Consider the following 26,208-nt stretch of genomic DNA (forward strand, 5'->3'; position numbering starts at 1 on the left):
GTCTAGCAAAAATGTGGGGTTGTTAACGCTCCCAAAAGTAATTAAGCACAGTCCATTAAGTGATGATTCTTAAAAAGGTGGGTTGTTGGATGGAAAATCAAGACTGGAATTTATCTGAATGGAAAGAGGAGAAGATGAAGGGTTTCAACATAAGGACTGAGAGGAAGAAAAGACTGGAGTAGTAAACCCAAAGTTAGCAACCTACCCAAAAAATATTGACAAAGAAAACATAAAAAACATTTTTGCAAGAATTTTATTTTGAAAAATTTCAGCAAAATATGGCCTCTTGTCAGGGGCAGTTCGGAGAACAAATTGTCATATAAAAAGAAATCAGCAAAATATTTTTAGCCAATCTAGGCACATACAGGTTATGTACATTTCACTTTGAAAGTGGAATATCTACAATAGTCTTAAAAACAAAATTGTTCCTTACTGGATCGGTTTTGGTCAATAAATACAGTGTGCTGAACATTTCTTATAAGGATTGAAGGGAAAGGCTTATTGTATACAAATAGAAATCATACAGTTTCATACATATTATGTACGAATCGTATAATTTATAGAGGCTCATTCACAGACCAACAGAAAATATGCTTCTAATCTGCACAATATTGCATCAGATGATATTTGAAGATGCTTGAAATAGGGACAGACCGGAATAAGTTGAGTTCTGGAAGATGCTAATATATTGGTATTCTGCTACCATTACAGAAAGTGCATTTTTAATTTTTAACACCCACATTAAAAAATATCACTGGCACCAAATGGACTGGAAGATGTGCTTCAAACATTTCCTAGCTCCAGTATGAACCAAACAAATTATAATGGTTTAAAAGGCAGATACAACTAACTTCATGGTCTCAGAATTCAATAACTTTAGAAGAATGGGTTTAGTTTAAGAGTAACTGCTGGGCAACAATCAGACTGTCCGAGGTACTCTTCGAATTGATACAAGTACACGCCTTAGTGCTGATACGACTACCTAAAGAGCATACAAGGTGGAAATTGGAAGGGGTTCTTTGAGCCAAACACAAGGTTTATTTAAGAAATAACCTCTTGTTCCATTAAAGTATCAATGGATCGAAGGAGTCTGCCTCTCCAGGTTTAAGATTATTTTACAGTACTAAATTTACTGAAATGTAGTCTTTCCCTATAAGAATTTTCTTAGCTTGTGTTTCTCTGAGGAACAGGCAAGCTTTCATGAAGATACTTCATGTTTCCTTGTTCTGCAAAGTCAGAAACCACATGATTGTTTCCCCTTAGCAGCCACTTTGTGGTCAGAAGTCCCTCGATTCCGACAGGTCCTCGAGCATGAATACGAGAAGTACTTATTCCAACCTCAGCTCCTACAAGTGAAAATAAATGTGCAGTTACTTTATAGTTGTCATAAAAAAATATGAATAGAACAAGAAGACTGTAAGAATGACAGATTAAAGTAACATGTTGAACCCATCAGATGTTTCAGTTTATTTGAGGCACTCAATAAAACAAAACCAGCTAATCATAAGAAATTGCTAATAATAGTCTGATTGTATAACACTTTTAACAAGTGTTGGCAAAGCCATTATAAGGCAACTTTTTGGCTCAATTATTATTATTGTTATCATAATAATTACTAATATTATAATCATTATCAGCTATATTACTATTATTTTACAAATTACCCCTGTAGCCTTTGATGAGTCTTAGCAAGTTTTTAGGTATGGGCTTGAGTTTGGACACTCCTTGAAAAGGAACCATCCATCCATTATGTGTTAAACATGAAAGCATAAGTTAAAAGTATGGTGAGGCTAATTAAGAGTTAAAGATTAAAAAGGGGTGTCTGCAAAAAGAAGTAAACTACAAATACATTTTCTTTTAATCTTCATCTAATGCCACCAAGGAATATTGCCATTGGATCACTTACCAAGACCAAACCGGTATCCATCAGAAAATCGCGTGCTAGCATTCCAAAACACACAAGCACTATCAACATGTTGAAGGAAGTATTCTGCTGTTTTCTCTAAGGAAGCAAAAATAAAAAAAGTTGTAGCAGTCATAACACATATTTAAGTTGTAAACTACTTGAACCAAATTTTATAAAGGAGAATTTTCTTAGGCCAAGTCCTCATATTATGGGAACTATATATTTGGAATGATGTTTCAAGGGAGACTCAGTGAAGTAAAGGCGCTAGCTAGTATGCAGATACTGCAAGTGCCTGTTAAAGTGTATATATATATATATATATATATATATATATATATATATATATATATATATATATATATATATATATATATATATATATATATATATATATAAACATTGGCAAAGACAATAGGGCTGTTACCCATCAGTCTTTTACCTTTGCTTGTGCTGTTTTGTCATAGTTTTTGCATAAAAGCTATTTTGGAAGCTGCTGACCTCTCATCAGAATAATATAAGAAAAAAAACATTGGTTAAAAGCAAAAAGATTCATTGATCTCAAGAAGCAAACATTGCCATAATAGTTCCTAGCACTTAAGGGAACTTCTTTGTGCGTGGATGCGCTCCTTGTTTTAGGGAAAAATAGAGTCACTCACAGGAAGTTAGCCATGGGCTGAAAAGGGCTGACCCACAGCACCATGCTGTGTGCTGTAGAAGACAAAAAAATGTAAATAACAGAACAATAGATGAAGACATCTGTCTGAAAGTCCCTATAAGTATATTCTATATATAATTTGAGTAAAATCAAAAGGTCTTAGCTAATGCAAGTCCTACCAAAAAAACCACACAATGCTGAGTGGGCTAAAACAATGGCACCCACTCAGCAAACATCTGAGTCTCTAGTGCATTCACCTCAACGGTCAATCCACTAAAGGCATTGAGGTTCATGCCAGACAGACAGGTGCTTCTCTGCGAGACTGGGAAATCTGCTGACCTAGCCATGCACTGAATATTATGGGATGCCCTCAGTCTAATACGGTAATTCCGGTCACCTTATACGCAGGATGGTAGGGTAAGCTTTTATTAAGTAGATTGTATTTAGTCCCGTGTCAAACTCTAACAGTTTTTCACATTTAGGGCCAGATGTAGGAGCCATTTACCGACCGGTAAATGGGTTTTCGGTATGTAGGGGCACATTTATACAGAATCGGTAAATTTACCGATTCTGTAAAATACCGAATCGGTATTTTTACCGATTCGGTAAATCTCAGATGTAGGTGGGACTCTTCAGAGTCCCAAAGGCCCTACAAATTCGGTATTTTAACACCCAATCCAATTGGGTGTTAAAATACCGAATTCAGGTGTGCATGCACATGTGTGCATGCACACCTATGCCATGTGACAGACAGACATGCCCTTAGGGCATGTCTGTGTGCCACATGGCGCACATGTCAATTTTTGGGGTGCCAGAGGGTGTCAAAGTGACACCCCCTGCACCCTTGCTAAAATCGGTATTTACCGATTCTGTAATTACAGAATCGGTATTTCACATTGATTCCTATGGGCTTCACAGCCCATAGGAATCAATAGGAAATACCGATTCGGTATTTCCACATCTGGAATTACCTACATCTCCCCCCCTCTATTTTACCACTTCTTAAATACCGAATCGGTAAAATTCGGTATTTAAGAAGTGGTAAAATAGATTTACCTACATCTAGCCCTTATTTTGCCTTTTTTGTGATCCAACCCATTTTCAGTGCCTCAATGACTCTCTCCGTATTGAGGATCAATATTCCAATCAGCAATTAGCCTTAATGCTTACATGTATTAATAAGATTGGATGGCCCCAGGCATTTATGTCCATTTATGCCTGCCACTGCCCCAATGCTACGTTTACAATTGTGTGCATAGCAGTGGCACAGCTGTCAGATGTTCTAGTTCTTCCAGACACTTGCAATGCTGCAGGCCGCAAGACTCCTCTATCACCCTCATTGTTTGAAGGGTGAAGGAGATCCTGAATAGCAAAGAGTTGCCTTGGTGACAAATATGAATAAGACACTGCGCCCCTTTTAGATTAAAGGGCACAACATGCACCCCCACGAGCAGGGCAGAAGGCAGAGGATCGCACATAGAATCTGCTTGACTCTTGTGAACTTAAAAGAATACAAATTGAGTTAGGGGTTTAAAAAGTGGCGAATTACCACTACCACTGCTAGGCAAGGCAGGTGGAGGAGATTGGTAAAAGGTAAAAATGAAAAAAGTGTTGGAACAATTAAGCGAGATGTTGGGGGGAGGGGGGAGTTGCAATAACTCCCACCACACCACTGAGTAGGATAAATAGTAAAACTCTTGCGTTAAACTGTGCTTAGCATTACAACTACTAAACTCTGCTGCCTAACTCAACAGGCGAAAGTTGGAAAAGGTGTTTACTCTGCCCCATTCGTTTGCTGGATAAGGTATTTGCTTTGCCCCATTCGCTTTTCGTTTTTGTTGTTCACAAAACATCTTTGTTCAAAATGGCCGGGGACATAAACTGCAATTAATCCCCTCTTGCACCACCTGAGTCCACGAGGCCCCTCAGCAGCACCACTTAAGATAACTAAGATAACCAGAATAAAGATAACACTCCCCTGGAATGCAGGATCCGAGCCAGCCGGAATAGAATCTGAAACTGCTTTCCCTGCTTTGAAAACAGCAACAACAAAAAGAGGACTAATGAAACTATCCCCCTACTTGGTGGCCGCTTTGGCGGCCATCATGGACTAGTCATTCCCACCATTTGAACATAACTTAAGATCTGACCATTTATACCAATCCCACTCATCACAGACTTTACATAGCGCTGCATCCAATTCTTCGTGTGACTAAGTGTCTGCCTTTTATTGCAGTATTATATATTTAATGGTATTTTACACATTTTATGTAATCTGCTCTCATATTTTACCGGTTGAGCACTAGAGTCTTATTTGTCTATTGTAACCTATGTTTGCACCTATATTGGTACCAGTATATCTTTAGCTTTTATTCCAGCATGTATTTAGTGTTTTATCCCTACTTGCATAGTGTATATTTTGTAAGCTGATCCCATCTCACTTTTATCCCTATTATGCACTGATTGCTACCTCATATACTTCATTAAGCTGTAATCTGCACCCATTCACTTTATACTACTGGACTACACTGATGCTACCCGTACATTTTGGTTACTTCTGGCCACTCACTAGCATCACGGTGGTTCCATTTAATTGATTGCTACCTCATATATCCTGTGCAGTAAGATGTAAGCTGCATCTACTCACTGTTTACTCCCGGACGGCACCGATTGCTACCTCACATACTGGATATTTGGCCACTCACTAGTGTCCCATTTACGCTATGTAACCTACGGTTGACAGTTGTTTTTGCACATGTGTATTACTATTATGCCTCCTCGGATTCAGTAATTCATTAGTAGCTTAGCCCTATTTTTATACTGTATATGCGGTAAGCTACACCTATCTCACCTTCATCCCTATCATTCACCATTCACTGTTCGCTACCTCATTTATTTGTTGGTTCTTCGATATAAGCTACTTCACGATGTTGCACTGATTATTACTACCTCATTCACTCGTTTAGTCATGTAAGCTGCACCCAGCCACATTCTACACCTAGACTACACTGTTGTTACCTAGTACATTCTGATGTGTAAATTTTGATTCCACCTAACCGGTTCTACCTCTCATATTTCGTACATGGTGTAAGCTGACTGCTACCTCGCATATAGGATACATTAGGTAAGCTGCACCTACGCACTGTTTTGTTTTTGGATTGCACTGACCTCTACCTCTTATACATTTGGTCACTCACTAATGTCATTCCTTTGCCCTGTAACTAGCGGCTGACAGTTTTTATTGTCGTCCTATCTCCTACACCCAACATCACTTCATTCTAATATGGAGCTCAACGGCAAGCACACTTTTAGAATTAACTACCCTTCCACTCTCTCCAAAAAAGCCACTAAACGTTTTAAACATAACTTCCTGAGGTTGCACCCTGAAACACCCTTTGCTGACACCTACTTCTCACCGGGTAATGGAGCCCTGAATACTGATATCATCTTCCACACCTCACGCAGAGCCCAATGGAGAAAAGCGTTCCTATCCCTACTCACCGTCTCCACCACCAGGAAAACAACTCATGGCCTAACTCTCTCTGTCACACCTTCCCACCTCTTCCCTGGCAGGACCACCATTACTATCTACAATAACGGGATTGTACTAATTCAAGCTACGGACAAGAACCTGGAACTACTAGACAACCTGTTCCCCAAGTTCAAAGAGCACCTTTCCAAGCTGAGGACCCCCACCCAAAAATCCACAAGCACTATCACCCCTGACGTCACAGCCTCCACCTACAACACCTCTACCCCCAGCACCCCAGTAAACGGCCCACCTGCTGTTAACGCCCCTCACTCCCCTAGGACAGTCACAAATCTCCCCACCTCATATACTAGCCGCCCATCTAACATGACCCCTCTTATCCCCACTCATACTCCCTCCATCCCTCTCCCCCCTGACATAACAACTCCCACCCACATCACGCCACCATCTGAACACACTGCCACTCGGAGTTTATCCACCCCCCCCTCCCATCCCCCCCACGGCAGACCCCGCTCCCTCCCCAGCCCCCTCCCCACTCCTACCCACGACACTCTCACCCTCCCAACAAAAGATACAGAACATACCGTCTCCTTTACCTTAGCATCCCCCTCTCTCCCTCCTCCTACTCTCAGCCCTCACTACCCTCCTGTCTCCCCCACTGTCTTCAGCCTTCACTCACTCTTCTATTCACCGGCACCGTCTCCCACTGACGTCACTACCTATGCCTCCCACCCACCGCCTACTTCACCTACTTCACCCACACCCCTCGTCCACAAACACGCCCACACTTTGAAGGTCATCCCACTCATTAGCACCGCAGAACCTTCCAACAACGCTAGTATATCCCCCCCTTCGATACCCTGCCCGCTTTCCAGCTCACTACACAACCATTCACCAATGGCTCTCATCACCAACGCCATCCCCAATGCTCCTCCTGACCTGACTTTATCCACCCTCCAACAAGTCAAAGAGGATATTCTACAAATCAAAAAAGATGTCCTCTCAATCAAAGATCTTCTCTCCTCACAGCCCAGTCTACCTCCCATCATCCCTCTTCCCTACAAACGACGCACCCGCCCTACATACCCTCGCCTCCAACGACACCCGCGCTGGCCGACTATCCCCGTTCGCAATAACTCCCACCGCCCCCGTCGTGTCCTCAACCCATTGTCGGACCGCGACCTATGCTCTCTCCTACGCTCTTATGGCCCAGGTCCGGTAAAACACATATCCAACACACACATCCCCATACCCACAATTCTTACAAACCCTCTGAGGCTCCCAACACTCAACAACAGAGGTTCCGTCCCCAACAACCTCAGAAAAGTTCCCCTCACTCTAGAAAGCTCGACCACCCTTCTCTCTCCCAAACTCAAATGCATCCTACTCAACTGCAGATCGGCCCAGAGACACTCCTCCGACATCGCTGATCTCGTCTTAGCTAGGAATCTGGACCTAGCCATTCTAACAGAAACTTGGCTTACTGAAGTCTCTACCCCGATTATGGACATACTAGTCCCCCCCAACTATCACATCATTAGGCTAGACAGGTCTCTAGGCAAGACGGGCGGGGGAATTGCATGCATTTTTAGGAGCAACCTCTCCGCTACTAAAGTCACCTCCCCCTCCCTTTCCTCCTGTGAACTCCTCTGCCTCGACATCGCCAGCGACGGCAAACAAGTTTGTGCTTTACATCTCATCTATCACCCGCCTGGTGACAATCTCATATTCACCCAACAACTCATGGACATGATCACTTCCAATGCCGGTCGGCAGACCACCCAAATCTACCTGGGTGACTTCAATCTCCACTGGAACGATCAGAAAGACAAAGTGGTGAATAGTCTCAAAACTTTCCTTAATGCGCTTGACCTCACCCAAATATGCGATAGACCAACACACAACAAAGGCTCGATACTTGATCTCATCATTGCCAAAGAGAATTCTACACAACTGGAGGCGATTCTACCCTGCGACTGGTCAGATCACCACATTATCACCTTCTTTATCAATGAAAAAGTTAAACCAAACCCGGCTCAACCAATCAAATCCAAAACATGGAAAAGGGACATGAAGAATCTTAACCCCTCTACCCTGCCTCCCCACATCGACAATCTCCTCCTTCCCCCTTCAGGTGCCTCGGATGTTCAATCACTGACTGACCACTACCTTGAATCTATGAATACAATAGTCAATGAAGTCGCCCCACTGCAATTGAAGAGAGTCTCCACCAAAATTTCTAACCCCTGGTATGACGATAGACTCAATGACGACAGGCGTACTATGCGAATGGCTGAGCACACCTGGAGATCGGACCCTTCAGCACTGCACCTCAAAAGGCTTAAGAACAAGAGAAATGCCTACTTCAGGAAAATAAAGCGCACAAAGTTGGACTTCTTCAGCCGCCAGTTAGACCAAGCAAAAAACAGGCCAAGAAAACTGTTCGAACTAATCAAGACCCAAACAAAGACACAACCCTTACAATCGAACAACACAACAAGCGACACCCCACACTGTGAAGCCTTCTCTGCCTTCTTTAAGCTAAAGACTGACAACATAAGAAATGACCTCATCATGGATGTAAGCCGATTCCTCAACCACACCAGAATGGCTAACACTCAACCTAAAAACAAGGCATCTTGGCTGTACTTCGATACCTACTCGGAAGAAACAATACACAAACTGCTCTGCACCTTGAAGCCCTCTAATCACCTCACAGACCCTCTACCTGCTAATGCTGTAAAAGACTTCATCCCCTTGCTCCTCCCTCTATGGACCAAAATCATCAACTGCTCCCTGCAACAAGGCCTCATTCCAGACTCCCTCAAGGTGGGGCAAGTCACGCCTATACTCAAGAAACCTACAGCTGATCCGTCGGACCTAAACAATTACCAGCCCATCACCAATATCCCCAACCTGGCCAAACTGCTGGAGAAATGTGTCCAACTCCAACTAACAAAACACATTGACCAATTTGACCTCCTCAACTCTCATCAATCAGGCTTCCGAGCGAAACATAGCACGGAAACAGCTATGACACACATAATTGATGACGCCCTCCAAATTCTTGATCGCAATGAGTCCTGCCTCCTCATCCTTCTTGACCTCTCGTCAGCATTTGACACGGTCAAACATGAGAACTTGCTGGAGCTGCTAAGCACTAGAATGGGTCTATCGGGAACTGTTCTCAAATGGTTTTCGTCCTTCCTTCACAACCGGTCTCAGAAGTTCAAGATCGACAATGTGCTATCTTCACCTGTGCCTGCAGATCTAGGTGTTCCACAAGGATCCTCCCTCTCCCCCACATTGTTCAACCTCGTCATGGAACCGCTCGCCACCTTGCTCCAAGCTTCCAATGTCCAATTCCATATGTACGCCGACGACACACAACTTTACCTAAAGCTTCAATCCCCGGAAGATATCAAACATCTGAATTCCACGCTTATTAACACTCAATCTTGGCTAGCCGATAATCACCTCAAACTAAATGCTCTGAAAACTGAGTTCCTACTCATTTCACCCCCGGCGAAAATTTCCACCACCCAAACATGGCTCAATAACCTAACAGCACTCAATGTCCAACCCACCATCGTGGACTCAGCGAAATCCCTAGGCATCACACTCGACGCCAAGCTCAACATGCAGCAGCACGTCAGCAAAGCCACAAAAACAGCTAATTTCCAAATCAACACACTGAGGAAAATTAAACCCTTCCTCCCTGCTGAAGACTTCCAAACTGCTGTACAAGCGTTAGTCATCCCTCGAATAACTACGGAATTGTGGCCCTCAGCGGACTCCCGCTATCCAAAACAGCACCCTTAAGAGCCTCCCTGAACGCTGCCGCGCGACTCATTACTGGCTCAAGAAAACATTCGAATATATATCCCCAGACTTAAAGTCCCTAAAATGGCTGCCTTTTGAAGCCAGAATTCAGCTAAAAATTGCAGTTATGACACACGCGGCCGTGCACCACAATGCACCCAACTACCTCGCTCAAAAGTTGTCTATATCAGGAGGTTCGAGATCCAATAGAAGTTCAAAAAATCTACTCCTGAAACCTCGTAGATTCCGGAAAGAGAAAACATACAAGCGCTCCTTCTCAGGAATAGCACCCAGGATCTGGAATGCGCTCCCCCCTGAAACCAGGCGTATCTCCTCCACTGCACTCTTCAAGAAAGAGGTGAAAACCATCCTTCTGGCCAAGATCTCCTGAACCTTATAGGCGCTGGATCAGAGACCCTGCACTGCTTTGTATCAATGCTCACCTTGTCCTTGGGCTCTATACTTCTACTTGATGGGGACACTACTACGCTACTTTCTTACTACCGACCAATATATGATACACGTTGGTTCACTGTTTCACTCTCCCGATGCCCCCACTCAGTGCTCTCTCTATACTAAAACATTGGTATAAGCCTTCCACACACCCGAGGTGTACCTGAACACCTCTGTAGTGGGATCAATGACTTGTGCCGTCTTATATTACTGGTTTACCGGATTGTATATTGATATGTTTTATGTATGTTATTATTCTCCTATCATGTTAGTGACTACTACACTGCTCCCATTACCTCTGTTCATTCCTACTGCCCCTACCCTGTCTTTGTGAAGCGCTCTGATATCTGTAAGGATCTTGTTCGCGCTATATAAAACTTTGAATAAATAAATAAATAAATCTGCTCATCTTTAGATAATGCAATGAATGGGAGAGGATGGAACCTCTTGAACCCCCTCCCCATTTGGTAAAGCAAGGTTTAATAGAAGAGCAGTACGGCCAGCACAATCCTTCCTGGCATTCGGCATAGTGTGTTCCCTGTGTAAAAGCTAGATGTATTAGTAAGCCCTACTGCCCGTGCCCCGGTCTTGGCCATGCCAAAGACCGGGGTTAGGTGAGGATAAACGGCCAAACAGCCATGTCTTTTTTCATCTCTCCTAAGCCATATGACGGGCTTAATGGTGATCTGCATATATGGTTGCTCTTTAGGCCTTAACAACACATATAATTAAGGGGGACCCAAGGGCAATTTAACGACCAGCTCTGAATACAAGCCCTAATTACATTTACCACAAAAGAATATCAGAGGGTCAGATTCCTACAGGTGATTACTATGAACAGAGGTGGTTACCAATAGCCAAACAGTGAAAATTATAATAGCCAGGTCAGGTTTGTGTCCGGTCTCTGGCACCCATCAGTCACCACTCGGAACCGCCCTTCATCATTTGGGGCTCCGAGGACAAACAACGCACCTGTTCTTTATATACTGAATTTGTAAGAAGAATCGGAACGAGTACACCTAGAAGGTTCAGGTGACATTTAAAACAATAACTAAGACGTTCCGTTTACTCTTATTCTTCTTAAAGAACACACTTCTTCACACTGTAGGGTTTTTTTTTGTTTGCAGTAGCGTCATTTCTAGGTCCTGAAGAAAGCAAGGCCAGAGGGCCACTTATTGCTGAAACATGTCGACCACGTTCCACTGCTAGACAGTTTATAAATTTTCCCTGTCTTGGCTATTTTTTACATTGGTGTCAGGAGCTATACCTTATTAAAACATTTTTGCTCCTTAAACCAATTTTACTCACCTTTCTTATTACTATTTGGTATTACTTTTTTCCTTGGCACTGCACTCTTTTTTTACCCCGTCAGCCACATTGTTAGTACATATCTTTCTAACTCTCAACGACCATGCCCTGACCAACAGGAGGGCCAGTCCTTCCCTGTTAGAGAAAAGAACAGGTGCGTTGTTTGTCCTCGGAGCCCCAAATGATGATGGGCGGTTCCGAGTGGTGACTGATGGGTGCCAGAGACCGGACACAAACCTGACCTGGCTATTATAATTTTCACTGTTTGGCTATTGGTAACCACCTCTGTTCATAGTAATCACCTGTAGGAATCTGACCCTCTGATGCTCTTTAGGCCACCTTTACAAAACTGACTGTCCCTCGGTGCCGGTCAGATACTCATGAACATCAGTTTTTTCCTTCTTTTCAAAGAGATAATTTTCTCTCAAGAAACATTTTACATTGAAGGAACCTTTCTTTGTAAGTGGTGTACCATGATATTTAATGTTATTTGAAAAAAATGTAGTTGTTTCCTCTGCCCTAATTTTTTTTTAATGTTGCTGTTCTTGTTAAAATGTGAGGGAAATAAAATGACTGCACCCAGGGATACCAGACAATCACACTCTGTGTTACTGATGAAAAATTCAGTCAATTATTTTTTTTTGTTTCAAAATGTTCCCAGGCTGCTAACAGAAATATACATTTAGGGGACACTTTTTCATTTGCTTAAAACAAACAAAAAAAGAAGCAAAAATACAATAAATCCAAAATAAGCACTAAATGAAGAAAAACATTAAATGCCATCGAGTTTCATTCATCTTTTTTTTTTTATTATACATGACTAAAGCTGTGTATGGTGATTACCATGTTACATGAGGGAAAAATAAACATGTTTTGGTACTCCCCTGGTAACTTCTGCCCCATTTCACATGACCAATCTGTAACAAATGAGTCAAGATGAAACTTCGAATTTTCATTAGTAACAACTCTGCCATCCCCCGATTCATTTGCATTCGGTTTTACAGAGGTTTATTGCAAATTGGTAGGGGCAAAGTTGTTAACAATGCAAAAGGAAAACATTACTTTCCTGTAACAATTAGTATACAGCATGTAGAGCTGTATATCGACATGTATTGCACACTCTTGGCATCTAGTATTGGGAGGGCATGTTGCATGTTTTGTTTGCTCAAATTAAAAGGTACAGCTTTCCTCCCACAAAACCCACAATGCACCAGAATGTACTCTCCATCTTCTATTATGTTTTCCCCACACGGGTCAGAGTAATAAAGTGTAGCAGTGCAAAGCAGGGCAGTCTATGTGAACAGGTGTAGCCAAAATATGTATTTGGGAGTTAAAAATATTGAAAACGTCATACCGCAAACTTTCATACAGGGAGGTGAAAGGGCACAATTGAAACTATGAGCTACAAACAAACTGTAATAATAAAACAGCATTTGAGGCATATGCTTCTACAAATCACATGCTCTGCACATATGGAAATCAAGTGCCATTTTTACATAACTGTGAAATGAAGTGGGAGACTATTACATAAGCGTTTTAGACCAGTTTGACAACTTGTTCTTCTCATCAGCAGTGAATGTCCACATAGTAATGCTTAGTAAAAAAAGTATGGATTTCAAACCATGCTGAAACTTTACATAGGTCTGCAAGTGGGATGTTGGTTAGAAAAAGGATAGTAGCTTCCTTTTGCGAGTGGATTGTGCTATACGCATACAGTGCACTGTGCTGTAGGCAATGGTATGACAAATTCGAATGCAACTGACAATGCCTCTAGAAAAGTCCGGTTAGGAAATTGGATTTCTTAAGTGGGGCTGGGCAAAGACCACAAAGAGCTTCTTAGCCTTTCTAAGAGATTTGGTATGGTCAATGTAGTACATAAGGGCTCTTTTGACCTCTAAATTGTGTGAGGATCTTACCGCAATCAACTGAAGGGAAAAAAACTGGCAAATCAACATGGTATGGTAGACTACGGTAGAGAGAAAGCGCGTGTTTGTTTAAAGGAAGGACACATCTTTGTGAACCTGAATAAATGGCTCTTCAACTGTTGCGGCTTGTAGTTTACTAACTCAAATTCGAAAAGAAAATTATTACAATAAGGAAGACCACAAAAAATGAAGGGAACTGCGGTGGACAAGATTGTAATGGCCCAAACGACAGACCCATGAGCCAGATAAGAATAAAGGTGAGGTCCTATGAAGGAACTTGCGGTGTTCTTGGAGGTATTACTCTTTCGGCTTTTCATAAAGGCTCTATTAAAAGGTATCTTTTTTTTATATATTTATTTTTATTGAAATTTTTTAACACAAAACAGCAAGGCAAAAGGAGACATCATTCACAGTACTGATTCCAAGACGGGGAAGGAAAAACAACACATCACAGTCCATAATCAATGCAGTTAAGGAAAGGAGGGGGGGGGGGGGGAGAAGGGAGAAATCCATGACAGACCATATGTAAGATGATATTGGAAGGTAGGCTCAGGGAAACAACGGAGCATCTGGGATATCTAGAACAGGTGGTGTACATATATGTCTGCGGTACTCATTCCAGGGTCCCCATACTCTACTCCATTTTCGGGGTTTACCACGGGCTAGGTAGACCGTCTTTTCCCTGAACATGCACCAGTCCATGTTTTCCTTCCATGCCCCAACCGTGGACGCCCTCGGGGATCCCCACAACTGGGCAATATCCCTTTTAGCAATCATGGCCCCCAGGGTTACCCATTGCGTCTGAGCTACATTATGATCAGTTGGTTCCCATACATTCAATAGACAGCGCCTGGCTTCCGGCCGAAGAGTAATCCCCATAACTTCATCCATCACATCATGCACCTCACTCCAGTAGGCAGAAACTTCACAACATTCCCAAATAATATGGAGGAATGTCCCCTTCTGCCCACAACCACGTTTACACAGACCATCTTCAGAGAAACCCATGTGAATCAGACGAGGGCCCGTGACGTAAGTCCTATGCAGAATCTTAAGCTGAATCAACCGGAGTCGAGCTGGGATCGCGACCTCCTTCGGGGAGGAGATCGCAGTCTGCCAGTCTTCGTCATCCAGTTCAAGGCCGTCACAGGTCCATTGCTCTCGGAGACATGTGAGGAGGCCCGTTCTATCATTAATCAGTTTTTTATAAACAAGGGAGATGGTACTATCAGGCACATAACCATCTAGCAACCTGTCCTCAAGCGGAGATGACACCGGAACCTCCTCTCCGGTCTTGAAGACCGAGCGCAGGGCATGTCGAACCTGTACATAGCGGAAATATTCGGTATTATTCAATTCAAACTCCTCCTGTAACGACTCAAACGATTTTACCTGCCCCCTAACCCAGAGGTCGCCTACCTTGCTGATACCGATGAGGTCCCACTTGTCGAACCCCTTGGTATTCCAAAGTCTACCAAGCTTGTCTGAACAAAAGAGCGGGGTCGCCCGAGTCAGACGATCAGTCCACCCTGTTGCATTGGTCGCATCTCGCCATAAACGCACTGCTATCCTAGTGGGGCCGGGCAGCACTCCGATGGCAGACTTGGAATACAGCGCCCTATAATAATTGTCACCGGGCAATAGCCATCTATCCATAGCGAAAGCAGGGTGTGGTGTGGGGCCATATATGCAGTGGTTAATAGCTCCCAGGTGGGACGCCCAGTAGTAACGCTTTATATCCGGGAGGGCAATACCCCCGTCGTACCACAGGAGCGTCAGCTTAGCAAGAGAAATACTCGGTCTGCCCTCCCAGATCAGCTGTCTTTGAAGGCCCTCGATCGCTCGGAAATAGCTAGCAGGGATGATATCATAGGCATTCTGAAGAGCATAAAGAAAACGAGGTAAAGACATAATTTTAAAGAGCGCGGCACGACCTAAAGGTGAAAGTGGGAGCCTTCGCCAGCTCGCGACATCTTGTTTCAGACGTAACAGGGGCAGGAGAAGATTTTGCTGATAACGAGTTGCCGGGTCCAGGGAGATGTAAATACCCAGGTATTTGAACCCTGCGTGAGCTATCTGAATGGGACAGTTACGCGGGAGAGAGGGAACCTCGCCAGAGGACGTATAAATAGGATTTCGTCCAATTGATAATGAGGCCCGAGTTTCTACCGAACGAGGCCAAAACGTCACATAGTACCATCAGAGATTTTCGCGGCGATGTCAAATACAATAGAATGTCATCCGCATTAAAAGGTATCTTAAAGATAGACTGATGTAGTTCATCTCAGCTAAGAGTGCTTTTATAGAAAAGTGGGCTAAGCCTGCCCTTTGCAGATGCGGCAAGTAAAAGCTGATGGATCACACTAACGCCTGTAAAGCCTTTCTGTTATAACCGATACAGTAATTGACATCTTTTCCACTTGCTTGCTTAATAAGCCCTTGTAATTGGCTTGCAGGCCTCCATACAAATTTGCATGCACTCTTCTGGAGGTTTCAAATACCCAAACGCTAAAACATTTTTTTAATGTTGCTGTCCTTGTTAAAATGTGAGGGAAATAAAATGACTGCACCCAGGGATACCAGACAATCACACTCTGTGTTACTGATGAAAAATTCAGTCAATTATTTTTTTTTGTTTCAAAATGTTCCCAGGCTGCTAACAGAAATATACATTTAGGGGACACTTTTTCATTTGCTTAAAACAAACAAAAAAAGAAGCAAAAATACAATCATAAGGTGACAAATCATAAGATTCAATGCCGAGGCTGGCATGTTGCAGTTGACCCGGATGCTGTGTAGGGAGGTCTGGCCGTAGGGGTAGCTCTCTGTGGGGATCTCTGCACATTTCTAGGAGTAGTAAGTGCTATGTCTGCCTCCCCCAGGTCTGTGCAATCAGGATGAGCCCCAGGGGCCTTGACTCGTTTTCCATAATACACACAGGTGCAATGATAGTGAAGGAAAAACATATGCAACTATCCCTGGCCAGCTTTGCATCCAGAGAGCATAGCCCATGGATTGTGGATGTGGCTAACGGAAGCCAAAGCTTTGAAATCTTGTGAATGGTAAAAATACAATCTGCATTGGACACCAGTGATGGACATATTGATGCAGCCCATTCTTGTGTTGGCTGATGAGTCTTGCTAAGCAGTCTTGCGAAGTTGTTGTCTACCCTGAGAGGTGTTATGCCAGGAGAAGGCCTTAATGGTGTGTGGCTCAATACCAGATTGTCTGAGGTAACCTGGACAACTGTGATGTGTGTGTCCCTTCTGTAGGTAATACAAGGTGCTCATACTGTCTGTGCAAAACAGCTGAGCACTGCTTTGATGCAAATCAGCCTGTGGAATTATCCGAACATTACATGTACTACCATTATTTCTATTACATTGATGTGCAGGCTATTTTTCTCAGGAGACCAGTAGCTCTGGATTGTCACGTGGCCCAAATATGCTCCCCCCCCCTGTGAGGGGAAGTCTGTGTTGATGGTCACTTCTGAGGCAGAACCTGCCCAGTAACAAGTTCTTGTTTCTCACTATAAACGATTGTGGTGAACACTGGGCACCACCAAGACTAGATCCTCTCAATGGCCAGTTGCTTGTGACCACCAACTGCCATGGCACTTCTACAGACTTGAGCATTTGGTACTAATGCAATACAGACTGCATAATTCCCAATGTCTTTATTATCATTTGCACTGTCGGAGGACACAACGCCTGATAAAAAGGAAGCCGCCTTTGAAATGCCATTAATCTTTTGTTGTTTGAATAGACTTTGCCATTTACTGTATTCAGCATAAGTCCCAAGAAGGGGTGAATTTGTTGAGGGCAGGGGAGAGTTTATTTGCCTCAGGGTGTGAACCCTATTGTCTTGGAGAGTGTGAGGAAGACATTTTCGCCAGCTGTTGCTCTTTACCAGCGAGTCGAGATGTACTGGGACCACTACCAGACATTTCTGAAAACACTTGAGGGATGGAGGGTAGGTTGGGGTCCAAAGGGGTACAACATTTAACTGATAATGCCTTCCACATAACGCAAATCTGAGGTACTGGTGAGGTTGCGGAAGCAAAGTGCTACTTACCCTGTAAGCATGTTTTGTAGCATGCAATGCCTCAGCTTCACACGCTCTACATACTACTGCCATTCAATGTTGGTCTCAGATGTTTGCAAGCTGATTTTCTTCTAAGAAGTCTTTCGAGTCACACAATTCACTGTGACTGTTCCCTTTCAGGGCAACGCACATATGTTAAAAAAAAATCCGTAAAGAAGGTGAGCTTGCAAGTGAAGATAGCATAGCAACCATGTGTACTGTGAGTGTAAGAAAGTACATGGCAAGAGGAGAGATCTACAGAAGAGACAGACTTAGGAAGGAGAGTGGGTGTATGTTTATCTACAGCACTACACGCTACAAACCTATGCTTACTGGGGAATATGTTCATTTTGGAGCATGTTCAGAACATGCTTTGTATAAACTGTAAAGCAATACCCTCTAAAAACAGGAGCTAGTCCGTGGATGGTACAGATGTCTGAAACATAGTTCTTAGCACTGTCTGCCAAATAATAGCCTTTTGATGGTCTAGGATGTTCATTCAATAGTGTTTGGTAAATGTGTGTTGGTTTGATCACATGGCTTTGCTTATATCAGCGAGTGGCATATTGCCCAAAAATGCCTTGGTCGGACCATTTCTTCAGGTAGAGTGTGCCCGAAGGGGGAGTGGGGGGGGGTAGGGCTCTTTTCACTTTGTGGTAGCTGGTCTAGATGCACTATACTATCCACCTAGCTATGCCCACCTTCGAGATATGATGTCAGAACGCATCCTCACCTTTTGAATATTTCCCTGGCATCAGACTAGATCTGGAAGATTTTCAGCAGTATCCCTGAGTGCTAACAAGTGGTGCAATGGGTCTGCATGGACGGGAATTTCACGCCAGACATGACTGGCACAGGCCTATATAGGTACCAAATGTGGCACTGACATCAGTTGCTTTCAGACTAGTCCACGCCCGCGGATGAAGAGACAAAATATAATAAACTAAACTGTGACCAGTTTGAAAACTAAAACTTAAAAATAAAATACTTCAATGCACTGATATCATCTGATGTACTAAGGTGAAACGGTTCTGCATGTTAATGAAATACACTTTTTTGATTTTTGAAGAGCCCTTATCATATTTTTTACACTTTTGCTGCAATAGGTCTTTAAAATGAAGGTGTTCCTAAAGTTAATCAGTGCAGGACAACATAGTTACTTCCTTTATTTAACTTCAATTAACATTTAAAAAAAGGCTTGCCTGTTCAATTATTTTTTAATCATAGTGATCAGTCAAGTAAACAGCAGCCCAATGTTGCTATTGACCTGGAGGCCGCATGTAAAGGTCAGGAGGGCCGCATACGGCCGCTGGGCCATACTTTGAGTATCACTGGTCTAGGCAAATCCAGGACGAGCCTGGCTGCAGCATTCTGTGTGGTCTGTAGTCACCGGAGGAGGTGAGCTGCGATCCTTGTGCAGAGAGTTGCAGTAGTTGAGTCGGCTGGAGATGAGGGCCTGGGTGATAGGTGTCTTGAGCTTTGAGGTAGCAATTTGAATATCCTACGAAGCATGCAGAGGATAAAGAAGCAGGAGGAGATGGGAGTTCACCTGACTCATCATGGTTAGCTTGTTGTCCTGAATGGTGCCTATGCTCCTAGCGTGGCCATTGGGGGAAGGAGAAGGTCTGAGTTCTGAGGGCCACCAGGATGCGTCTCATGGGGATCTTATGTTTTCGAAAAGTAGTACCTCTGTCTTGTCAGTGTTGAGCTCCAGACAGTTGTCCTTCATTTAGTTGGATAAGTGTGTCATGCAGTTGTGGACGTTGGTGGTGTCTTTGGAGAGGGAGAGGATGAGTTATGTGTTGTCGGCATAGGATACAGTGTGGAGTCTGTGGGTTTTGGCGATGCTGGCCAGAGTTGTCAAAGTGTTGAAGAAAGTGGGGCTAAGCGAGATCCTTAGGGTACTCCACAGATGATTTTCTTGGGTTCGCAGGTGAAAGGGGGTACTTTTTCCATTCTTCCAGTAAGGAAAGAGGCGATACATCTGAGAGCACCTCCTTGGATGCGAATGCAGAGCAGCCTTGTGATGAGTGTGTGGTGGGAGACTGTATTCAAAGTTGGTGAGAGGTCTAGGAGGATCAGAGCTGCAGTCTCTCCTCAGACGTCGTTCGTAGCCGCGATGAGAGCTGTCTTGGTGCTGTGGTTGCTGTAGAATCTGGATTGGGAAGAGCGGAGTATTAGGTTTCATTCCAGACGTGAGGAGAGTTGATGGCTTTTCCCAATACTTTGGCCAGGAACATGAGCAGGGAGATCAGTCGGTAGTTGCTGCGTTTGCTGGGGTCTGCCGATGGTTTCCTTAGTAGGGTGTTGCGACTTTGCTCCAGAGAATCCGATAAAGAGCTGATCATCCACCCAGTGGTGAGATCACTATAAAAGTGGAGAGCTCTTTTTGGATCCAGCAGGTGAAATCGCTCCTCCTCCCTAGAGGGTTGAAAAGGAGCAAAGAATGATGGGAAGGTGATATTCTGGCCTACATGAAAAGGAATCACTACCTGTGGAAGGAACCAGGCTCAAGTCTGCAGACCAGTTGGTCTGGGTAGAACATGGTTTACGGTGGGTTAATAGACAAGACCTCTAATTTTCTCAGCCGTAACACCAAGATATGGCGACAATAAATACTGAGTTGAGGGTAAAGAGTCAGCAAGAACAACTGTGGAGAGGCTCAAAAGGCGCGCGCATGAGGAGTATGGGAACCTTAATTTTAGTCCTATTGGGGCATAACAAACGGAGAAGGGCGAAACATATGTTGTAATCCTTTGAGGAAATGTATCACAACTAGTGACTGGAATAATGAGGGCTGTTCCATCAACTGTAAAAAGGCAGAAAGAGCAGACACGTACTCTTTACCGACAAGTACCGTTTAACAGTGCCCAAGGAAAGGCCTTGCCAGGCTAGGGACAACGCAAACAACAAAACGTCAGACAGTTTGATCTATAATCTGTCAATTCATTCAAACAGCTCACTCGTCATTAACAGCCTGACGCGTTTCGAAGATACACGTCTTCCTCAGAGGCTGACGACCACAGAAAAGTGCATGGCGGTCTCATTTGCACTATTTATGACGCAATATGGCACGCCCCTAAATGCGCACCAGGCCACAAACCTGTCCCAATAGCAGGCGTATACAGATTTGGTTAAGGGAAGCTCCGCTGCCAAAATGACATCAATGATTTCAGGAGGAAGGTCGAAGGCATTCAACTGTCGCTCAATCTCCAAGCATAGAAATCTAACTTGCGCTGGTTTGGAAGCAGGACCATATGCCCTGCTGTTGTGACGGGGGATCTTCCAGAAGGATCAGCTCAATCAGAGAATGATGTTCATGCCCAGTGGTTGGGGATACTATATTCTGCATGCTCAATGTGGGGCCACTAGGATGACTTGGGATTAGTCATTCCAGATCATTTTCAAAACCAAGAGAGGTATCAGCAGGTAGGCATTCGAGCTCAGATGATAATTGCTGGCCACCCTGCCGATTATTGATGATGTTACCTTAACCATCATCATTTTAAGATTAATACCTCTAAATGCAAAAAAACCTTATATGTTTTCATAAATCCTCTTACTATTGGACTTTCGAGTACAACACTTCGTTATTATCTAGAGCCCTGAATAAGTCTCTTCGGAGACGAAACACGTTGGCTAAATGGCACAATGGATTTTGTAAATATTGGATTTTAATGATTGCATCCCATTTTTCAATAAAGAAAAGAATTCTAATCACTAAAGAACAATCAGGACCGGACATGTTTCTTCAAGTCGTTATGGACAATTTGATTTCATTTGAATTCAGAAAGATATTTTAACTTTATGTGTGTTGATTCCATTCTTTTTCATTTGTTGTTGGGACTTTTCCCAATAGGAAGTGTAGACGGGTGCACTTTCTGGTTTTCTAGTGCCATCACCAAACTATTTAGCCACTTGTAGTGATAGGTGTGGGCTTTTTGCCTCAACCCTCTTTGTGTGTTTTCTTAGGCATACATGGGTCCTGAGTTTCACTTGATGCGGAACACATCTCCGAACTAGTGAGGCCTTGGAATCTCCAATGTGCAAAAGTGCTGACTTTGCACATTCTCTGGGGTGGCGAAGAGATCGAGATGGGATTTTGGCCATTCGCGGAAAAGGCCCTGCACTACCTCTATATACAACTGCCATTCTTGATCCTCAAGACTTCAATGGACTAGTTCGGCCACTGTGGCATTCAAGGAAATCGCCAGGTGGTGTGTCATCAAAAACCTCTCGAGGGTCTAGCCACGCCCAGAGATGCAGAGTCCACTGGCACAGGGTCCACAACCCCACTCTGCCTTGCTTGATGCACTTCCACACAGCGGTGTGTTGTCCTTTAACACCTGCACCAGCTTCCTTTTGATGAAGGGCAGAAGGTTTCAATGCCCAGCGGATGGCTCTCCGCTCCAGAAGGTCACAATGGAGCCTGGGCTATCCACCCATCCCAGATGGCTACCCCAACCCAGATGCGATGCTTCCGTCACTACTGTGAGCCCTGGGTGAGTTATGGAGAGGGGTCTGCCATTCACTGAATCGCAGTTCTGAAGCCACCATTACAGATCTTTTGCAGTCTCCTTTGAAATCTCGACCAGATCCAGATGATCCACCTAGTACTATGCTCACTGAGACTTCAGATCCCACTGCAGAGCCGGCATATGCCATCTGGTGTGGCTGACCAGCAGGATGCAGAACATCATCAATCTCTGAAGCCTCAATATAATCCTCACTGAGATCCAGGGCAAAGCTTAAAATAATGGGATCATACCTCGATTGTCCAGAATGGCTCAGATGAAGGGAATCATCTGCAAAGGCAACAGATGCGACTTTGGCACGTTGAAAGTGAACCCCAAGGATGTCGGACAGTTTGCCATATTCTGTAGGTTGTCGAACGTCAAAGTAAGATGTGCTGGGACCACAGTTATCACTTTCGTGAGCACCTGAGGGTCACTGGTAAGGCCCAAGGAAAGCACTGCATACTGAAAATGCTCTTGGCCGCCTTGAACCTCAGGTAGCATTTGTGGGCCTGCAGGAAGAGAATGTGCAAACGTGTCCTGCAGGTTTAACACCACCATCCTGTCTCCAGGGTCTAAGGCAGACATGGCCTGGGCTAGTTTGATCATTCTGATGGTATTCCATCCTTGGAGGAAATATCAGATGCTCCCGGTCTGCAAGCAAGGACACACTAACGTGGTTTTGGCCAGTATCAGGTGAAGTGTCCAACCCACTGGCATCCTGAAGCTCTTCATATCAGTTATGCTTGTTATTGTCATCCCCTTCATCATAATTGTTGTCTCAATATGTGTCAAAAAGATTGTATAAAGACTGGGCTCTACCATTAAGTAACAGCAAAGTATTGGAGTTTAACGCATGGCAGTGCACCAGTTGGCGCCGGGTGGTGACTTCGGTCGAGGTCATAGTGGATTCAGTTCAGAGTTAGATAGCACTATGGGCTGCGCATCCTTATTTGCTGTTGACAGAGGTGCCATCAGCCTCGATGTGAGAGGGACCGGAGGAGGGGATGGCCCTGTGACTGGAGTCGGCACCTAAGCCTGTGCTGAACTGGATGTGGGTCCAAAGGGCATAGATAGTGCAGAGGTCAGACTCGCTGGCAGAAGTCTGACTGGAAGCACTTGCTGATCCTTTGTGTCCAAAGGTCTGCCAGATGGAGCAGCGAAAGTGCCAAAAATGTGCAGCAACCAGTCCTTGGATGCTTGATTCCGATCTGGGAAAGACATGGCTTGGTAGTTCGGACTGGACTGTTCCCATGAGGCACAGGGTCAGAGCTGATTTTCATATAGCCAGTGTCTAACCCAGGGTGGTGTGGAGTGCAAAAAAACGATGGATTTAGGCCCAGATCCTTGTACTGGGGTGAATGTATGACATTGTTCTACATTCTGTCCATCAACTGTGTTTTTTGCAATTTTCACCCCGAGTGGGCTGGGTATGCTCAGACGTGAGTCCCAGGCTCTCCACACCACTGGAGTCAAGCTATCTAATCTGATGAAGGCTGATAGCCAGAAACCGGTCCTTAGATGCTTGATTCCGGTCTGGGAAAGACATGGCTTGGTAGTTCGGACTGGACTGTTCCCATGAGGCACAGGGTCAGAGCTGATTTGCATATAGCCAGTGTCTAACCCAGGGTGGTGTGGAGTGCAAAAAAACGATGGATTTAGGCCCAGATCCTTGTACTGGGGTGAATGTATGACATTGTTCTACATTCTGTCAATCAACTGTGTTTTTTGCAATTTTCACCCTGAGTGGGCTGGGTATGCTCAGACGTGAGTCCCAGGCTCTCCACGCCACTGGAGTCAAGCTATCTAGGCTGATGAAGGCTGATAGCCAGAAACCGGTCCTTAGATGCTTGATTCCGGTCTGGGAAAGACATGGCTTGGTAGTTCGGACTGGACTGTTCCCATGAGGCACAGGGTCAGAGCTGATTTGCATATAGCCAGTGTCTAACCCAGGGTGGTGTGGAGTGCAAAAAAACGATGGATTTAGGCCCAGATCCTTGTACTGGGGTGAATGTATGACATTGTTCTACATTCTGTCCATCAACTGTGTTTTTTGCAAAAATGTGCAGCATGGCATCCACAAAAGCCTCTACCTGCTGTGACATTGCCACAAACTAGAATTCCAAGGAGTGTCAGTAGCAGACTTGGAATCTGCTCCAGCGGAGATTGAGAGCAAGAGCAGTAGGCACATTGATGCTCTTACACCCACTCTGGAAATCGAGACTGGTGGAAAGGGGCTGATTCTTGCTTAGATTTCTTGCCTTTTCCTTTGACTTACTCAAAGACTTCGACCACAATGACGATCTGCTGTGGGGATGGGATCTTACTTTTGACTTCCAGTTGCATGAAGCAAAGGGGGCTAGACATTCTTTCCAAAAGTCACACACTGCCATGGTTAATATCAATATGAAAAGAAATAAATTTTCAATACCTCTACCACCATAACTATACAGCACAGTCGCTATTGCAAAATATGTGTTAGCAAGCGTTGCGGATGGGACAAAAACTAAAAAACTGGTTACTGGCAATATCTCCAGCCTAATATAGTGTTTTTTTTAGTTTTAACATTTAGATCATAACGTTCAATAACACCGGATTGATTTTATGTTTGATTTGGGAATTATGTATGTTAAAGTTCTCCTTCACAAATCAGAGCCAGCATTTTGTAGATCCACATTCCATGTATTTTTCCTATGGGAATTGTTTGGGAGCAATACACATTTTTTCATAACCTCAAACCCATAGGTATCCCATAATGATAGATTCTCAGACAGCATGACTTTGATGATTCATCATGCTCATGACTGTTGAGATTTATACCAAAACTCCATGGTTGAAAAACATTTTATTTGAAGCGCAAGCTGGGGTATTACCGTCTTTACATTGCACCTGCTCTGTCCTCCTTTACTTATATAGGCTTTATGTGATTCAGTTGATACCTCTTTCCAAATGTTCTGACCCACTGCCATACCCAAACACCGCATGGGGTGCACTTGGGTTCTAGGTGTAATCAATCAATCGCATTTATAAGGTGCAGTACTATCATCCCTAAGGGTATCTGGGCGCTGAGGGTGCAGTGTCTCTGTTGAACAGTCAGGCCTTGAGTTTCTTCCCGAAGGCTGCCAGGGAGGGTGCTGTTCTGAGGTGGAGAGGCAGGTCGATCCAAGTCTTGGCGATGATGTAGGAGAATGAGCGACCCCTGCTGTGGCTGCAATGGATGCAGGGGGTGCGAGAGTGCAAGAGAGGAGGAGAATAGGTGTCCTGTGAGTAGATGGAAGCTCAGTCGATGGTTGATGTAGACTGGTCCTGGACCATGTAGAGCTTAGTAGACATGCACAAAGATCCTGAACTAACACCTTTTCTAGATGGGGAGCCAGTTGAGGTTTTTGAGGTGGGGTGTGATGTGGGTCCGTTTGGGGAGGTCCAAGATGAGTCTGGCTGCAGCGTTCTGTATGGTATGGAGAATTCAGAGGACTGGGTTTGAGATTTCAGCGTAGAGAGCGTTGCCATAGTTGAGGTGGCTGCTGTCAAGGGACTGTGCGACGGTCTTTCTGGTGTTGATTGGGATCCATCTGAAGATTCTGCGGAGCATGCAGAGGGTGTGCAAGCAGGTAGCGGCCACTAACCTTACTTGTCATTTCATGGTCAGTTCGCGGTCTAGTGCGATGACTAGGTTGCGTGCGTGGTCTGTCGGTGTGGGTGTTGGTCCGTGTTTTGCTGGCCACCAGATGTGGTCCCAAATGGAGGTGTACTTTCGAAGACCAATATTTCCGTCTTGTCGGAGAGGAGTTTGAGGCAGCTATCTCTCATCCAGTTGTCTACATTAGACACAGTGTCATAGAAGTTGGTTTTGGCGTTGGAGGGATCCTCGGTGAGTGTGAGGATTAATTGAGTGTCTTCTGAGTAGGACATTCTGTGGAGGTCGTAGGATCTGACCACATATGCGAAGGGGGTCATGTAGGTGTTAGACAGGAAGCGGTTGAGGGATGATCCTTGGGGTACGCCGCATATGATGTCCTTGGGTTCTGAGGTGAAGGGAGGCAGCAGGATGT

At 44.3% G+C, this 26,208-nt stretch overlaps 1 protein-coding gene across 4 annotated transcripts in view; it reads right to left on the bottom strand.

The window, feature by feature from the left end:
* Positions 1 to 235: 235 nt before the first annotated feature.
* ALDH18A1 (aldehyde dehydrogenase 18 family member A1) overlaps positions 236 to 26,208 on the bottom strand; it is a 387,760-nt gene continuing 361,787 nt past the window's right edge. For all 4 annotated transcript variants that reach the window (XM_078643525.1, XM_078643523.1, XM_078643524.1 and 1 more), the window contains 2 exons: positions 1,907 to 2,002; positions 236 to 1,346 (listed from right to left, as the gene is read on the bottom strand). In XM_078643525.1, coding sequence (XP_078499651.1) covers positions 1,165 to 1,346; positions 1,907 to 2,002 — 278 coding nt within the window. In that variant the 3' untranslated portion in view covers positions 236 to 1,164. The remainder of the gene's footprint in view (positions 1,347 to 1,906; positions 2,003 to 26,208) is intronic.

This window comes from Lissotriton helveticus, chromosome 5_1 (genome assembly GCF_964261635.1).
Source record: "Lissotriton helveticus chromosome 5_1, aLisHel1.1, whole genome shotgun sequence".
NCBI classification, from domain to species: domain Eukaryota; kingdom Metazoa; phylum Chordata; class Amphibia; order Caudata; family Salamandridae; genus Lissotriton; species Lissotriton helveticus.